The sequence below is a fragment of the Aythya ferina genome (genome assembly GCF_964211825.1).
Source record: "Aythya ferina genome assembly, chromosome: 7".
NCBI classification, from domain to species: domain Eukaryota; kingdom Metazoa; phylum Chordata; class Aves; order Anseriformes; family Anatidae; genus Aythya; species Aythya ferina.
This window is the reverse complement of record NC_140302.1, coordinates 2,709,723-2,727,195: the sequence shown is the minus strand read 5'-3', so window position 1 is coordinate 2,727,195 and position 17,473 is coordinate 2,709,723. Positions and strand designations below refer to the sequence as shown.

The following is a 17,473-nucleotide window of genomic DNA, read 5'->3' as shown; positions in this document are numbered from 1 at the left end:
CATGGGGTGGGAGGGAACGGGCTACCACATGGGTTTTGTTCAGGTGGGCAGCTGAGCTCCAACACGGCTGCTCTCTCACTCCCCCCTCCAGAAGGGGAAAGGGGAAAACACCACAACAGAGTGGAGGCAATGTCAGAGATAAGGATACAGGAATCAGCTGACCAGACTGTGGGACAGTTCTTATTTACAAGGAAAGCTGGAGATGTGGGAGTTCTGTGGGAAGAGACTTGGGGATGGCAACCTGTGGTCACTGGCAGGTGCTGCCTTGCATCTCAGCATGCTCCTGTAATCAGATGTGTTCTTGGGCACCTCTAGACTCCCTTTAATTTCTGCCTGAGCCATGCAAAGCAGAAATGACTTAATTGTGCCTTTTCTTTCACATAACAGTGGAGCAAAGTACAACTTGCTAGCACATACCACTTTGGGGCTGGAGAGTGCTGAGGATGGTTTCAGGACCCACAACCTTACCATTACAGGAAATGGTAAGTACATATGGTACCAATTTAAGCAAATAAAAGAAAACAGAAACATTCTGCATTTCTCTATTTTGTATACTAAAGAGTTTAAAGAGACTGTTTTTCTTGATATTTAATATAGAACAACTTTAAATAAAATATTTAACTGTTCTAAAACAGGCATCTATACATAGCTGAATAAACTATAAGTTGATAAAATTTCAAGTCCAGATGAAAATTTAATTCATCTGGGAGTTTCTTCTGTCATTTGCATCTGGATCTTATGTGAGCTGTAGCCATATACAAATTATTTCCCCCTTCCTCACAACTAGGGAAGGGTATCAGAGTGAAGAACAGCTATTTCCTCGTCAGAATGATTTTTTTTTTTTTTTTTTTTTTTTTTTTTAATAAAATAAGCTTCAGTTGAGCTAGGCTGTTTCAGGCTGAGATTTAGCACAGGACATAAGCATGTGTGCTTGCAAATTGTCTTGGTTGCTGTCTTTCACTTCTGGGACAGTACAAATTGCTGGTGGCAGCAGTCAAGCGAGATGCTAACTTAGGTACTGTGATTATGCTACAAATGAAGGTGATATTTTAAGTAGGAAGAGTACAGTTTTTCATACTTCATCTGTTATTTTCTTAAAGTATAGCCCTTTCTGTAATCCATCCCCTAATTGTTAAACTAAGACATGGGCCTTTGTAGCTGACTGTCACTTCTGGGAACTTCATCTTTTACATGGGTAGATTTGATCCCAAAGAGAATATAAGTCTTTACACTTCATTCATTTTGAATATTTATGGGACATTTGTTTCTTGAAGATTTAGATGAAAAATTCTACGTATCTTTGATATTAATTTGTAAGCCTTTCTTTTATTACTCTTTTCTACTTTTTCTTCTTCAAATTTCTTTGTCTATCATTAATATCCATAACTTATTCTGGTGAGAAATGACATACCTGGGTGTTTTGGTTCATTACAAGCATTTCTAAAACATGACTAAAGACAGAGTCATGTCAATGGAACGTTGCTTTACCTGCTTCTAATTACAGAAGAGAATGCCTTTGGCATAGCAGAGCTGAGTGAGGAGAGAGGCTGCAATTTATTGGTAATTCCTTGGAATCCTGAATACTTTTCTAGTGCAGAAGACAGAAGTAGATACAAATTCAAGTCCTAATAAACAATCTGGAGCAAAGTGCTTACATAAAAAGCCGTGCCCAAGTTGGGGTGGGCTCAGGGATCCTACTTGGATGAGGTGGCCAGTGTGCTTTTTGATTCAAAGTATTTCTAGCTGTGAAATTAGATTTAGAGCTACATTTCTTTTGTAACAATAACATGTTCTTGCAGAACACTATCTCCATTTTTACTTGAAATTCTTTTAGAACTTCTGATGATTTAAAAAAAAAAAAATAACTAAAGATCAGTCAATCTAATCTTAAGGGATGAAGTATATTTGAATGTAAAGTGTTTATTTATGTAAAAATGAATGTAAAAAGTTAAACTATATGTTTATGGGAAATATTCAGAACTGTTTGTGTGTGTGTGTTTTTGTGCTTTGTTTGTTGTTTGGTTGGTTGTGTGGTTATTTTTTTGGTCTGGTCTTTTCTCCCAGAGGAATCTTCTTTTTGGCTCCCCCTGTACGGAAACATGTGCTGCCGTTTAGTTGTTCAGCCTTCCTGTATGACTAGGGACATGATGGCAGGATTTCTGAATCAGCAGGTAATAAGATCTTGCTTGTGTTTATATCCTCTTCTATTAATAGCTGTCACTTCCACTCCGCTGTTAAAACATTTGTTTTTTCCTGGAGTGGTTTCTTGAGTAGCTTATTTTTCTACCTGTCCTGCCTCTAGCAAGGGAGGGGATTCTACCTGACAGTCACTGTTTATAAACAGCATCTTTTTGTTCATTGTTTACAAACAGTGGCTAATAGTCAAGAAATAAACGTTTACTTCATGTGCTTATCAATAAAACTATTTAGGCTATTAAATACAGATCAAGTACAGTTGTTTCAGAATGCCTTTAGGCTGGTACTTGACGGCAGCAGTCCTAACAGTCCCGTTGCTCCTACCCATGTACGCACCTCTCGTGCTAGAATGGTGAATCCAGCTCGGGAACAATATTTAAACTCATCCCTCCAAAAACGATTCATGTGAACTCTGCTAACTTCTCTGTTTTGGTTTGTTGCACAACTAGGCAAACAAGATGGTGATAAGTGGAGGGGCTGGTTCATCTGTCAGGAGTACTAACTTATATGGTCTAAACTGGTCATGAAACTATAATGCATCTATGAAAGCTGTTCAAAAAATCATTTGAGTATGGAGATCCTAGACAAATATCTTTGAATATACTGCATACTTCCAAAGTGAAATACTTTTTATTTCTTCTGTTGTTTAATAATGTAGCTAATAAGGGTGATCTTTTTCTTACTGTAGACACCAATTCTAGGCTTCAGTCTGTGTGAACCAGTAGATTCTGTACTGTGGGTGTCATAAGACAGTAAATCTGGGAAAACTGTAAAATACCAAAAGACATTTAAGCTATTGCTAGCATTTCAAAAAATGGTGATTCCAAAGTGTTCTGCAACAGAAGGCCTTTGTTTTAAAAAAGAATTAATTCAGTGTAGAGAAGTATTTTTGATCACACAGGCTAATCTGTGTGTACCTCATACCATGCTCTTAATTTGTAGTTTATGGCTGGCAATTCTCTGCTTCTTCTCTTTAGCAAATGATAGGAAGTTTAACTAGCTGGAGGAGGCTGTACTGCGTACTGAGAGGTGGAAAGCTCTTTTGTTATAACTCACCAGAAGAAATTGAGGCTAAACTGGAGCCAGCATTGACAGTTTCCATCAACAAGGTAAAAATGATTGTATGTGGGGCTTTTTTGTTTGTTTGTTTGCCTGTGTTTTTTTTTTTTTTATAATTACTATTTTGAAAGAGGTTGTTTCTTGTTTTAAGACATACACCTACAGTCATTTTGGCTCTGAGCTGCTAGTATGCAGAAAGCTTTATAGGTAGGATATCAGTGGGATATGCTTCAGTGAAATTTGCAGTCGCTGAGTTTTTTTTGCAAGGGCATTAAATGTCTCAGCTGTGGATATAAGTTCCTTCTATTGCACTAAACTGTTGAACATAAAGGTGAAAAGGAGAATGTTTTTCTTTAGGAAGAGTGATAACTTGTTATATGACTGTTCCATTGTCTGCAGTCAGTTAGCAATGTTCTGGGAGGCTTTTGTCCTCAGCAAGGTGGAATTTTAACAAAAGCTTTTTTGTTGTTTTGTGTTATTTGGCCACAATCTTAATTAGAGGGAGAACTGGAAAATTGTTCAAAATATTTTTGTGCTTTAAAATAAGCTGCTTTTCTTAATACTGTTTTTGTACAGGGCATAATAACTTCGGACGTTCTTTACAGCATTATTATGGGGTTTTGTACCCTGATAGGCAAACTATGGATTTAAACCTTAAAATGTTTCTATTTGGCTAAAAATGTTAAGTATTTAATTTTAAATAACTATTTACATATTCAGTTTAGGAATGATACTGGAAGGGCCTTTCAGAATGGAGAGCATTAGAGTGAACAGATGATGACGGCACCAAAACCAGTTTTTGAAAGCAAGAGTTTGTATCACATAAGGATGAGCAGAGGAATTTAATGTTAATTGCAATTGGCTTAGCTGGATTCATCTTGCATAAGTAGACGGAAACATTTGGGAACTGTGTTAGGCATGGGTTGATCTGGATTCTGGTGCTGTACTTGTGTGACCACTTGATGCCAACGGTAACTCTAAAAGAAGCTCTCCCCCTTACCAGTCTTGTTCTGGCTGCTGTGCTGCTGTATGCTGGGCAGGCAGTAGGGCAGCTGACTGATGAATTGGAGTAGGGAACTGATGTGGGTTAAAATTAGCTCAGCTGGGGGGGAAGGGTTGGCTTCAACCATGGTTCTCTTTAATGCATTCTTTTATCCAGATCTCTACATGACCACACAAGCATTTGTACACGGAAGGAGCTGGGGCAGGATTGGCAATGTGTAGGGACATAAAGCAACAAAGAACTGCTTCTTACAACAGTAATATCAGCTCTTGGTGGCTTTAAAGTTCCTGGAAACTGTGATTGCATTCTCACGTAGAGTAAAATCTCTCTATATACCAAACATTTAAACTAGGGATAACAATATGAACTGCTTTTGTTAGGATTTTTTAATGTGCTATGTTTTAAATTGATTCCTTAATTAAAAACACCTTTCTGCTAGTGCCTTATATTTTAACAAAGCCATCTTTCTCTTCCAGTTCATTTAAAAAAAATGTTTACACCACGGTACATATTCGAGCAGTTTGAGTTGCATACTTCTTCAGTCACTTTTAATTATGCTAGTCAAACTTTGTTATAACTCTGTTTTCTAGTTGTTCACAATATCAGTTAGGAAATGGTAAATTTTAGTAAAATATGGAGTGACTAAATCAATAGTTTAAAATGTAGCAGGAATATTTTTTAAAATTATCTGTCAGGATATCTTTCTAATCTTTCCTTAGGGTTTGCTGCCTTGGTCTATATCCTTGTTTTGCTTTTCCTTTTAAACTAACCATATTCTCCTAAGGCGTTTTACTCCTCTGAGTTACCAATACAGTTAGAATCTAAAATCCAGCTTAATAAGCTTTTGCTGGGAGACTGTTTGTGTGTTGGCAGAGTATCCTTACAGCTAACATGTACGAGGTACATAAATCATGTATCTTACTATTTTTGAAAAAATGTCAGGCTGCTGGAGAAGAAGACTATGAATCCTTCTTGATATTAAAGCCAGAAAAAAAAAAAAAAGCAATTTAATACATTTGGATACTTCAGTACTTAAACAGTTTCTCTTGAAAATAATGAAATGGCTGTAGGTTTTTGATTCTTTTACTATGAAACTGTCTTATAGATTAAATGAACACAAGCTAATCATATGGGCTTGTCTGCTACATGTTGTTGTTGAAACAGCAATTTCAAAACCAAAGTTGAGATTGAAAATCAACTCTAGATGGCCTAACTAAATGTCTTCTATTTGCATACGTGGAACTGTCATTTGTAATGTGAAGCTGGTCCTTTACATGTAATTGCAAGACACTTTCTGAAAAGCAATGAAGTCATCTGGATTTATGAGAAACTCTCTGGAAAATATTCACAATGATAACCTTATTTCCCATCCCTTTGAATCGAGACTTGAAGAAGCCATTAAGACCACCAAAGTCATTACTTCAACTTCAGATGACTTCACTGCTACTGCTGTTGAGCAAGAATGGTTCTGCAGTTCCTATTATGCAAGTGTTACTATTATTGTTCCAGCCAAATGTAATTATAACGTATTATATTGCACAACTAAGTAGGAAAAGAGAAATGATATTTTCTGTAGCGAAGAAAATTTGCTGGAATCCAAGCTGAACAAGAAATGTTCCTTATGGTCCAGTTCCTAAAATTTTGTATCTTTCTTTAGTTTTAAATGAATAATAAAGGCTTTGCCTACACGTGATAGTTTAGCAAATAAGTGCACGTACCAACAGTTCACATTTGTTGCTCAGTATCCTGTTGTAGCTCCTTCATATATTATAAAACTCTTCTGTGACATGGGTGTGGAAGCTTCAGGAATGCTAGGACATCACTTCAAATGAACGCAGGCCCATGACTTCTTCCCTGGCATGTTTTGCAAGTGCCCTCTTTGATCAGGAGCCGTGCAGTGCAGCAGTTCTAGAGCTATCTCCATGCTTGTACTAGCTGTTGAGGTGAGCAGGGGGAGGAACAAATGTTTTCAGCCTTTGGCTAAGGCTTCACAGATGCATCGCTAAAGAGCGAAGTAGGAGTGAAAGGAGAAAATCAACCTGATGCTTCTGTAGACTTCCTGCGAATGATGGCTCTTGTTGGAGCATCTGTTATGGGTTAGGTCAGGCAGAGAAACTTGTTGGAAAATGTAGTGATGGCTGTAGCAGTATAACTTCAAGGGGACCGTGCAGTGTTTTTAAGAAACCAAGAAGTACACCATGGGACTGGAACAGAAGGGTATTGATACTAGTTCTTAACGATGTGAGCATTTAGGGAGCCAGGACAATATTTGCTATGAATGTCAGGCAATTCCAGCACTGGTGCAGTAAGAGCATCCCTGAAATTATCAGTGTTGTGTGTAGTAATATTGCTGTGCCACTGTCTGACTTAGACAAGCCTTTGTACATGTGAAAATATAGCACAGATTAGTTAAATGCCCCCAAATATCTCGTGTTGTATTACTCAGTTTAGTTCTGCAATTGCTTGAAAATGACTGCATGTGGCAGGGGAAGCAGATACAATACCCAGATACCACGCAGTGGACCTTGTAGGACACATGCTCAAATTAAGTGGTTAGGAAACTATGCTTTATGGCTCCCTGGTGCTCCATGGAGTGCTGGCTGGTCATATAATGATGTCTCCTCACCCTGGTATTTGGCTGCTGCATTGCACTGATGATAGGTAAAATGCTACAGCAATATATCATAATATAGCTCCTTCATTTTATACTTATCCACGTTTCCACTGGATGGTAAGTACTGTGGGGTGTTACGGTAATACAAGTTCACAAAACAATGAAGATGAAAGGAGGGAATAAAGCTAATCCGGTAGATTTGGTCTTATGTATTATTATTATTGAAAACCATGATTTTTAAAGTTAACATTACAGCAGAAACCAACACATGAACAGATTATTTTTTTGTTTCTGATGTTGTGTTTTTATTTCTTGATTTGTTTTTTGGTATTAAAATCCATAGAAGAAATTTGCTACATGCATTTTGGTTTGTTTAACCTTAGAGCAGAGGCACAGAACTGGACTTTCAGTATTTTTCTCAAGAACTCTAATTTGTTTTGATGTCTTGAAGTGATCTTTATAAACTCTGCTCATCAGTGTTTCAGGATTGGCTTAGTAGGAAATGGCTGCACCTAGCAATAAAAAGCTTCTTTCTTTTGTTTTTGTTTAACTTTGCTTAACCAATGAGCTTTCCAGAGAAGTGTTGTCAGGCAAAGAACTTTTTCATTTGCGGGGAAAGGTATAGACGAAGGCTTGTTACTTACATTGTGCTTAAAAAAAAAAAAAAATCATTTTCCCCACTTTCAAAAAAAAAAAAAAAAAAAAAAAAAAAGTCTATAGAATATAGAGAATGTAAGACTAGCCTCAGCCTCCCCGAAGGACTCATTTGAGTTCAAGATTCAACTCAGTTTTCCTGCTGCAATCAGCTGGTTGTTCTGGTCTTTACAAGAGCAAGAGAGCTCAGCTGGTTAGCAGACTTGCTTCAGTTATCTATAAGACTGGGAAAGGTTGGGCAGTTTTATAACATGGTACTTTAAGTCACTTTTATTTTTTTTTTTAAGTGAAACTGGGCTCATGGTGTAATTCACCCAATTCATCAGCCCATTACTGTAATGGCATCTTGTATCACTCTTTAAATATTCAAGCATCAGGTATAGGTTGTTGCATGAGGATTTATCTCCTTTGAATAATAACATAGTTGTGGAATAAAACCTGCAGCAAACATCATTAAATAAACTTGTGTGTATGGTATGCTTGAAGTTCGTACCTGTCAAATGTTAATCTATTTGATTTAATTTTTTTTGCTGGTATCTATGGTTACCTGAGTTAATGGGATATAGAGCACTTATGGATGAATTACTTCATCTCCTATTTTTAGACAGAAGAATTTAAATGAGCATATCCATCAGATATGCTACAAGCAGCTGTTAGTTATTTCAAACGTTTACTTCAGCAATGCCTTGAAAATCTGGGGAATATTCTATGGAAAAACTTCGGGTTTTCTGAGTATCGGAACTAGGCGTATCCCCATGGGATCTAGTGTGTAAACTTAATTTCTGTAGGTGTATATTTGACATCTGTAGCAGCCTTTTGACATTTGGTTGAATTGTGTAAGAAGCAACATGGCTGATCTGTCCCCACTGTACCTTGAGGAGTGCCCTGAGGCCACCTGGGGGTCAGTTTTGCTGTCTGCCCAGACACTGAATGCAATTCTGGCTGTAGCGGTCAGCTTCCTTCGAAACACAGGGTGCTCTGCGTGCCACCCTTGTGTAGCACCCGGCTGCTGCACGTCCTTACCATGCAGGAGGCTCCAGGGCTGGCTGGGTCTAGGGTGCCAAAACAGATCATCCTAGTGGGATTTGGGATCATGCTTCTCTCCTGGGCTATGCTAGTGTTATAATAGCCCATTGCTCGTTTGGCCTGGTTGAAATGTATGTGCAAAGATATTTCAGGGGGTATGGTTTTACTTTTGGAAATAAACTGGTGGTAATTATTTTCATTTGTTCAACACATTGTGATGAACAGCAGTGTTTTCTGGAAAATTTTCCAGTTGTGCTCTGTGAGACTTCTATTAAAATCTTTTGGTATCTTACACATGACAAATACATAAACAGTTTTTTTACTGAGTTAGTGGTAAGTGGTATTTTTTACTGTAGTAATGCCGTAACAAAGAAACTAGATGCTATGAAAATACCACTTGCATCTAGTCTAGATGATAAAAATCAGTTGAAGTATGTCCCTGAACAGAAGGAAAAACCTCTAACAGTGCTGCTGCATGATGTTTGTGATATTAGTTGAGTGTTAGAACTAATGATTCGTTAGTTCTGAATGACTTAACATTATGTTTTTAATTGTTTCCATCTAGCGCGCTCTAAATAAGGCAAAACTAAATTTTGAAATGACAAATAGGATTATTTTGTATATTAGACCAAAATTTTTTTTTCATTGGAAATCTGTTCAGTAGAACTGTATGAATTACTTCTACAAATGCTACTTTAAATGTGGATGAGGTATGTTGTTTTTTTTTTTTTAATTACGTGTCACTGTAGCATTAGCCCTGAACGTCCTGATTCACTGAAATGCAAGTAAAATAATGTATATTTAGAATCCATTGCATAAAAAATGACCCACAGGAGTACACTAGGAGACCTAACTGTAAAAATACGCTTGTCCAGATGAAGATTTTGGAGAAAAGGAGCTGGCTATTGCTGTTACAGGTTATTCACTGAACTGCTATGAAGAAAGATGAGCTGTGTGAGTGAGATGAGCTTGTAAAGGCAGAGGGGGGGGGAACAGAACATACATTCTGTAATTTAGACCTGGACTGCAATATTTCTTCTCCATTCTCTTATTTTCATATTTTCCCATAAAACAATTCAAATGACACAATATATTTTTTATAAGCAATTACTGACCTTACTTAGTTCCTTTTTGTTTGGTTTTTTTTTTTGTTTGTTTGTTTGTTTTTAAATAAAAAGCCAACTCATACTGCCATTACACTGTCATTGGCCATAAGTTGATATGAGTGAGCTGAAGCAATAACTCATTACCACAGTTTGTCGTTTGTAGGAAACCAGAATTCGAGCTGTGGATAAGGACTTCAAGAGAAGAACTAGTAACTTTTCTGTTATCAACCCTGTGTCTGGAGAGGCTGCGACTCAACTTTTTGCTACTGACAGTAGGGAAGAACTTCATAACTGGATGGAGGCTTTCTGGCAGCACTTCTATGATCTGAGTGAGTAAGGAGGCAGTGCTGGCACTGTGCCCTTCCAGAGGGATGTTATGTAACATCAAAGGAATCTTTGAACAATTTGAATTGGAATTGCCTCATAATCCTTTGTTTGCAACGTTGAGAAGAAAAATGTTCTTTGGAATAATATTGGGTGGTGGTCTAAGCCACTGGAAGACAAATATTTAACTAAACCAGTGTCCGCATGTTCAGGCTGGCTTTTTGCAGGAAACCAGTAGTGGAACAAGTCCACCAGTCTCAAATGAACTTGGCCTCTTTTAGCAACGTTCTGGATATTTTTAAGGACTGCTAAATTCTCACCATCTCTTCCTCCACTGTAGCTGGGAGGATCCACCTCTATCTCTGCATCCTGTCAGTGGTGTGGTGTGTTGGTTTTGTGGGATTCAGCATGTATGAGGCCTGGAAGTCTTAGTGGGCAGTGGTGAGGGCGTAGGATTCATTTGGAGCTTTGGATAGAGTACAGATTCAGCCAGCCCTCGTAAATAGGAACATGTATGTTCCTTGCCCAGCAGCATTATGGATTAATTAAATTGCTGTTTGCTGCTTTAGGGATTACTTGGTTCTGTTGGTTTTGGTACCCCTTGCCACAGGTGAGTATGTACACCTTGCTGAACAGACTGCAAATACATACTGCTTACTGGAAACTGGTAACAACTGTACCTGAGGCTCTGTAAAATGGTATGAACGAAATAAATACTCCAATCACTTGTCTTTTTATTTTTCTCTATTCAATGCTACAATGTTTGGGGATCTTCACTGGTTAGTTAATTTTTTTTCAGGAAGCTAACTTACTGACTTTGGCTAACCTCTGGAACAACACTGTTCTTACATGAGAAGAAATTTGCTTCTTAGTATGACAGTGAAATGCTATTGAGGTGGTATATTGTGTTGCTTGTTTAACACTAAATATTAATTAAAGGAACTATATATGTTAACTTGTCTTAATCTTTTTCCTCTGCCTTAGCAGTTTAACTCACAGTTTTCTTAAGAGCAGAGAACAACAGTCAGATATTATGCTGTCATTGACAAAGTACAGTTGGTTCCTTATAGACCTTATATAGTTCCTTATAGTTCCTTTTCTGCCCTTTTCATCAGGGCAGAAAACAGAATGGGGTAGACTAATGAAATACCAGTGTTTAATCAGAGGCCACACCAATGAAATCAGTGAATTGAGGTTGTGGGAGCTCAGTATTTTATTTTGTATTTGTACTTCTTTTTAGCTCTGAGTTACAATGAGAAGAGGCTCTATCAATTAAAGAAACACACCAAGCAAAAACTAGGGCATCCTCTTTAAATTAGCTGTGGAGTGGGGTAAAAAGAACTAGTACTTATTCATTATAGATAGAATACCCATGGATTTTTTTAAGATGTTTTCCTTGGGTTCAGAGAAAATGGGTCACTTGGCATTTAAATGCCTTTTTTTCTTCACTGGTTTTAAAAATCTCTTAAAATTAATGTGCTCAGAAAACTTAGAATGATTGGTATGAACAAAGTAATTTTACTGTGTCTTGTTTTCCTTAAGGTCAAAATCTATTAATAGAAAAAGAGGTTTCCTTGTCTGCTAAGAGATAAAAGGGAAGTTATCCTCTATTAAAGACAGAACTGTTCCTTTACTTTAATAGTTGTATAATGTTCAGCTTGCAGTATACTGGTGTTCATCCCCTGATAACTTTATAAGCTTCCTTAACATTAAAGGGTGATTTGAAAAAAGAGAAAGTGATGAATTTATACTGGGGTTGGAGATTTGAAGGCAAATTATGGCATTTAATGTTTATAGTATAACTACTGCTGAGATGCTTCAATTAAAGGTTGTACCTTACATATAAGCGACTATACTATATATAGTATAGCTTAGTATGCTGAGAGTTGGTATGAGATCAAAGTTGAAAATACTGCAAATGCATCCTGAGTGTTCCTGCTAAGCAAAAGTAAATGCTTACTGTTTAGCATTTCTTTGGAGATAGTTTCCTAACACAACCTAACGACTTCAGTTTTTTCAAGCTGAATTGTTTAAGTTCCAGTCATTGTTCTCTTTTTCTCTCTCAGGCCAGTGGAAACATTGTTGTGAAGAACTTATGAAAATTGAGATTATGTCACCACGGAAACCACCTTTGTTCTTGACAAAAGAAGCGACCTCTGTCTACCATGATATGAGTAAGTGGGATTTGTCTTTTCAAGTTGCAGGGTAACAGAAACAACATTGTCTGTATTCAGATGGCTTCTGGTGTTGATGTTGAAACACTGAGTTTTTCAAGGGCAATTCAGACAATGAAAGAGCAGCATAATTGCATGCCAAGGAGTTCACGTTAAATCTGAATTTGCAAATCTGTAATAGCGCAAATAATGATTTTTTTTTCTACCTTGACTCAAAAATCCTGCAATCTGAACTGTAACTAGGGAGCACTGAACACATTCAAAAAAGCCATCGCTAGAAGTAAATGCTAACCATGATAATGGTGTAAAGCTCAGAGAATGTAAAGGTAAAGTAGTCTCCCAAACAATAATGTCTTTAGTTTCATGAAGTTAATTTGGTGTTCTTAAAGCTATTTAAAGGCTTAGCTAACTTAAATTGCCTAATTATTTGGTCTGTCATAACAATGTTGAAAAACACTCAGAAAATCTATCTAGCATGTATTTGAAACTACTATTTTTGCAGAGCAAAATGGTACACAGCAGGGTTACTTTAATAGTTTCATTAGAGAAATAATATTTACAGACTAGAAAAAGTAGGTCACTTTATTTTAATGAATCCATTGCAGTATTGGCTAAAAAACACTGTGCAACTTTAAATGCCTGACTGCTTGCTGCTTGAGATTGGAATTGCGAAGATGCTCAAAATGCCATGTGGGTCACCGAGTTACTGTGCATCAGAGCACTGAACAGTCAAAAAAGTCCTCTCTGAGCTATGAACACAGAACAGTAAGGGAGTAAATCAAATATATTGAAGTTTTACAAAGGTAATGCTGTAGCATAATTCTGCTCATACTCAAATATATTGCTGTGGAGCAGAATACAAACTCTGTTTCATTCTTTATATGCCAGTGTTTTTGTGCTTATTTACTGTATTCATATGTAAAACCCTGTGTTTAAAATTGTGTTAAAAATCCTTAATGTGTGACCTGAAATAGAAAAGATATTGCTGTTGTTTTAGAGGCTAGCAGTACTGCAGTGTACATAAAACAAACAAACTCAATATGAGAGATCAGAAATGGAGCAAGACAGTCTTAAAGCACATAAAGAAAAATGGTAAATGTAAAGATGTCCCATTTTCTGCAGGCTGGAGGCACAAGAGTATTTAGTCATAGATGTTTCCATGGGCCTTTTGTGAAACAAAATTTTACAAATACTATACAGCAAAATATATATAATTTGTGTGTGTATATATGTATATAGTACCTTTTTGTTTTTTTTTCTACTTTTTACTTGGTAAGAAATACCAATGCCTACCCTGTTCTCTCAACTCCAGCTGTCACACAAACAGTTCCCTCATATCACCTCTGCCTTTTCTAGGAGAGTATATGTAATCATTTCCATTTTTTTCCATTAATACTTGTAGTAGTAGCCTAGGCTTCGTGAGACGTAGTTAATAGAATTTTCTCTTCTGAATAGTAATAATGAAATAGGGAGGAGTAAAATTATTGGTAGCATTTTAATCTGAGTTAATTGTTGTCCCTTAAAATTACAGGCATTGATTCTCCAGTGAAACACGAGGGCTTAGCTGATATCATACAAAGAGAAATTGAAGAGAGCGATGGCGAGTTCCTGCTTTGCCAGCAAAAAGAGTCTGCATCTTCCTTATGGGCTTCCCTCTTTGACGGATCTCATGAGATGGTTGTTCAGAAAAACATGCATCCAGCCCCCAAAAGCGATACTGCAAGTCCCAGTGATGGCAGAGCTAAGAAAAGAAGAGCTCCACTACCACCCTCTGATAAGTCACCATACAGTGCAAAAGCACAAGTGGGCACACAGCAACTTGCCTTGCAACTTGACAAGGAAAACCGGGAGAAGCCTGACAGCGCACCTTGTAGTAGTTCTTTGGATTCAAAGTTACCTATGGTAACACACGGGCAAACACCTGTTGCTGCTCCTCGCAAAATTGGTCCTTGTAGAAAAAACAGTTTATCTGACCATGGAAATCCCATGTCTTTGGTTGCCAAGACAGGGTCTGAAACCAACCAGTACCAACCCCTAGGCAGAAATGCATCACAGAAATGCTAGATCCTAGGTCATGGTTGTAGCCACAGGCATAATTATTAGCTTACAAGAGTCCCTGGAATTTTAAGTTCCTCAGTCTTAATACTATAACTTTTGAGTGCAAATAGATTTTACCACGCAGCTTGTAAGTATTGAGTTTAACGTGTTTTTGGTTTAGTTTTCTGTCTTTTAGCCAGAACATTACTACTAGCTGCATACTCAGCTGTACTCATTATTGCTAACATCTAAATAATTGCAGTAGTAACGGGGAACGGTTTATATGAAATAACAATGCCACTTCTGAAATGGTGGTTTGGTACTTTTGCCTTAAAAAGTTGGCAGTATTCAGGGTATCTCAGTGTCCCTGCACCAGGGATTTTACTGTTGCCTTCTACCAGTCCCTCAGCTTATCCCATCTGCAGCTCCTCACACTAATTCAATTGGGAATTTCACACATTCAGCGCCAGGCTCGCAAAAATGATTTTCTTGGGCTCCATGCTTGGCTTCACCTGAAATATTCTCATATCTCCCTCACTGTTTGGGAACCGCTGCTTATAAGATAATGTACTGTGAACAGTTACTGCACGCTGCTGAATAGCTGTGTATGAATTTCTGAAGCAGTTCTATCAATTTAACGTGGGATCTCTTCGGTGCTTCCTGGTGCGTGCACTGTCTGAATGGACCAGGATTATCTGTGTACGAGCAAAAATGGAATCCATCACTTTGCCTTATTTTGGACTAACACAAACATGTAAAAGCAGTACTGCATATGAACACTCATTTGGGATTTCATTTTTATGGTGTATTTTTTTCCGATGAATGGGGCTCTGTAGCATCGCTTCTCCTTCATGGAACCTCTTGGCTGCTCCTGGTAGATAGCCGGTTTGTAAACATGACCGTTACAAGTAAACATGTAGGTTTTTTTGTACTCCCACTCATCATTTTTGAAATAACAGAAAATAGGTACTTCAGGTGAAAATACTGAACTTTTGATGTTCTTGCATCAGACTGCCATTTTTGTTAGAAGCGTGAGTTACTACAGTTCCTATGGCACCTGCAAAACATCTTTTGCATACAGAAAAGGCTTCTCTGCTGGAATCACAGTTTAAATATCCAGCCCTTTCCTTGCTTGATGCATTTCCATCAGAAGCTGGAACTTATCCAAGAGCAAAGGTCTACTCGCAGATTTCCCTCTAGAGCCTTTGTATTCAGACCTGAGTTGAGTCATATCAGCAACTGTACACATCAAGTTCATTAATTTTTTTTCTGAAATATGAGATGGTTTTGGGAGCTTTACCATTTCTTCAGAAAATATTGTGTGCATGGTTGGTTGGTTTGTTTATCTATTTTTTGTCTTTGCTAAGCTCTTGGCTACACAGTTGTAAAGGTATCTGCTGGATTTCGTCCTTAGTTCATTGGCTATTTGGGGTAGGACTTGATGGGCAGGTTTCGTTTACAAATCCCTTTGCAGGATAAGAGCCCTCCATTTCTAGAATGCCCTTGTTCCTTCTTCATTTAATCACATTGCATTTTCCCTCTGAAACAACCATAATAATTCTTACAACAAATCATGCTGTTAGTTAAGTGGATAGTTTGTGAATGCTTTATAAATAGGAACAGAAAAACTGAAGAATAACTGCATGATTATGTAAATTAGACACAGTCAACTAAGTGGACTGTGCAACTCTGAACAAGAAAGAGGAAAAATAAACACGGGGGGAGTGGTGCATATTTTCCAAGATGCAACAGCAGTTTATTTAACTTTAAATCTAGCATTAAATGTTACTGTGCTCTGGAAAGGAAGAATACCTTTTTCTTGGTAACCTCCTTCCACTTAGTTGCTATATTTCAAAATATATCTTGAAAAATATATAAGGCAAGAAGGCAGCATAATGAGGATTCATTTTTAAATTCAACAGGCTATTGCATTTCAACAAGCAGTTTCTCTTTTAAATTCAGGAGCTTTGTTTTGAACTACAACATACATATTTTACACAGGCATTTAATATTAAAGTCTTCAAGTGATGAGACTTTACCCATGCCTCCTGTTGCAATAGTTAATTACCCCAGGTACATTTTTCACTTGATTTTTCAATTTGCATTTCTAGCTCCACCTTAAGTTATTTTGGTCTTTTTATGCCTTTGATTGCTTATATTGATCTCTGTAGTATCAGCTTTTCTAATTGCTCGTGTGTAGCTATAAATTGTGATTATGTCCCTTTTAACCTTTTCTCTGATGAGACGTACTGAGTTCCTTAACTTTCTTAAAGCAATGAATGCTATTCGAGACTAATTAGTCTTCATGTTCTTCTCTGTACTTCTCATGTATTGAAATATTTTTCTGACCTCTGAATTAGATGCAAAGTGTCAATAGCGATTCATCAGGACTATACAGAGACATAATGCGATCCTCTTATTCTTACTACTACCTCCTCAAAAACTGTATTATCCTTTTTTTTTTTTTTTCCTGCAGAAGAGTTACCTGTGATGCTGGCTTTTATGGCTCAAGTCCTCTTCAGCATCTTTTTTGAGAATGCGGTACATCATCCTCTTATTATCCTACCTTATTTTTTCTTATAAGCGTGCACTGTATTTTACCAGCATTAAAATACTGGTTGTGAAGTGATCCAGATTGCTCTGTATAAGTGACCTGTCCTCGTTCTTTACTACTCCAATGGTCTGCAAGTCCTTTGCAAATTTATTGCAAGTGATTTTTACAGTTTCTTCCGGATCATTGATTTTTAAAATTGAATGCAAGGCAAGGTTTGTAGAGAGGGCTGGTAAGTTCTTCTTAGGTTGGTGACATGGACGAGGGGGACAGAGAAAAGCAAACAGACACACCATGGAGTTCATGTCTCTTTTTTCCTCAGAGTCTTTAAAAAATTGAATAAGATAGATGTTTGTCCTGGAATTTCTGTGCTTCTTGCTGATTCCCTATTAATGCTGCACTTTGAAATTACCTGTCTGTCTTCAATACAACAGTCTGTATTGATTTTTATCTAGCATGGGTATCTTAAAGAAAACGACAAGTTCATCTGCTTTCCACTAGGTGCCTTAGGGTTCCTGAGGGTAACACCTCAGTACAGGTGTCTCTGCGAGCTCACTATATCAAAAGGAAGAATGCAGCATGTTGTTCAAGACCTATTCTTCATGAGGCTGCATTGATTGACGTTACACATCTATCCTTAAATTAGTCTCATATCCATTTCACTGTATTGCCCAGATCACCACTAAGCAAACGAGGCCATTAATTACCCTGATCATCCTTCTTCAGCAC

The 17,473-nt window shown here is 37.4% G+C and overlaps 1 protein-coding gene across 10 annotated transcripts in view; it reads left to right on the top strand.

Annotated features, from left to right (window-relative positions):
• RTKN2 (rhotekin 2) overlaps positions 1-17,070 on the top strand; it is a 44,218-nt gene extending 27,148 nt beyond the window's left edge. For 9 of the 10 annotated variants that reach the window (XM_084526485.1, XM_084526483.1, XM_084526486.1 and 6 more), the window contains 6 exons: positions 388-482; positions 2,065-2,171; positions 3,174-3,305; positions 9,822-9,987; positions 12,049-12,156; positions 13,688-16,489. In XM_084526485.1, coding sequence (XP_084382611.1) covers positions 388-482; positions 2,065-2,171; positions 3,174-3,305; positions 9,822-9,987; positions 12,049-12,156; positions 13,688-14,220 — 1,141 coding nt within the window. In that variant the 3' untranslated portion in view covers positions 14,221-16,489. Of the gene's footprint in view, positions 1-387; positions 483-2,064; positions 2,172-3,173; positions 3,306-9,821; positions 9,988-12,048; positions 12,157-13,687; positions 16,490-16,669 lie in introns of those variants that run through there. The other variant, XR_014695187.1, reaches the window with a different exon arrangement.
• The last annotated feature ends 403 nt before the right edge of the window (positions 17,071-17,473 follow it).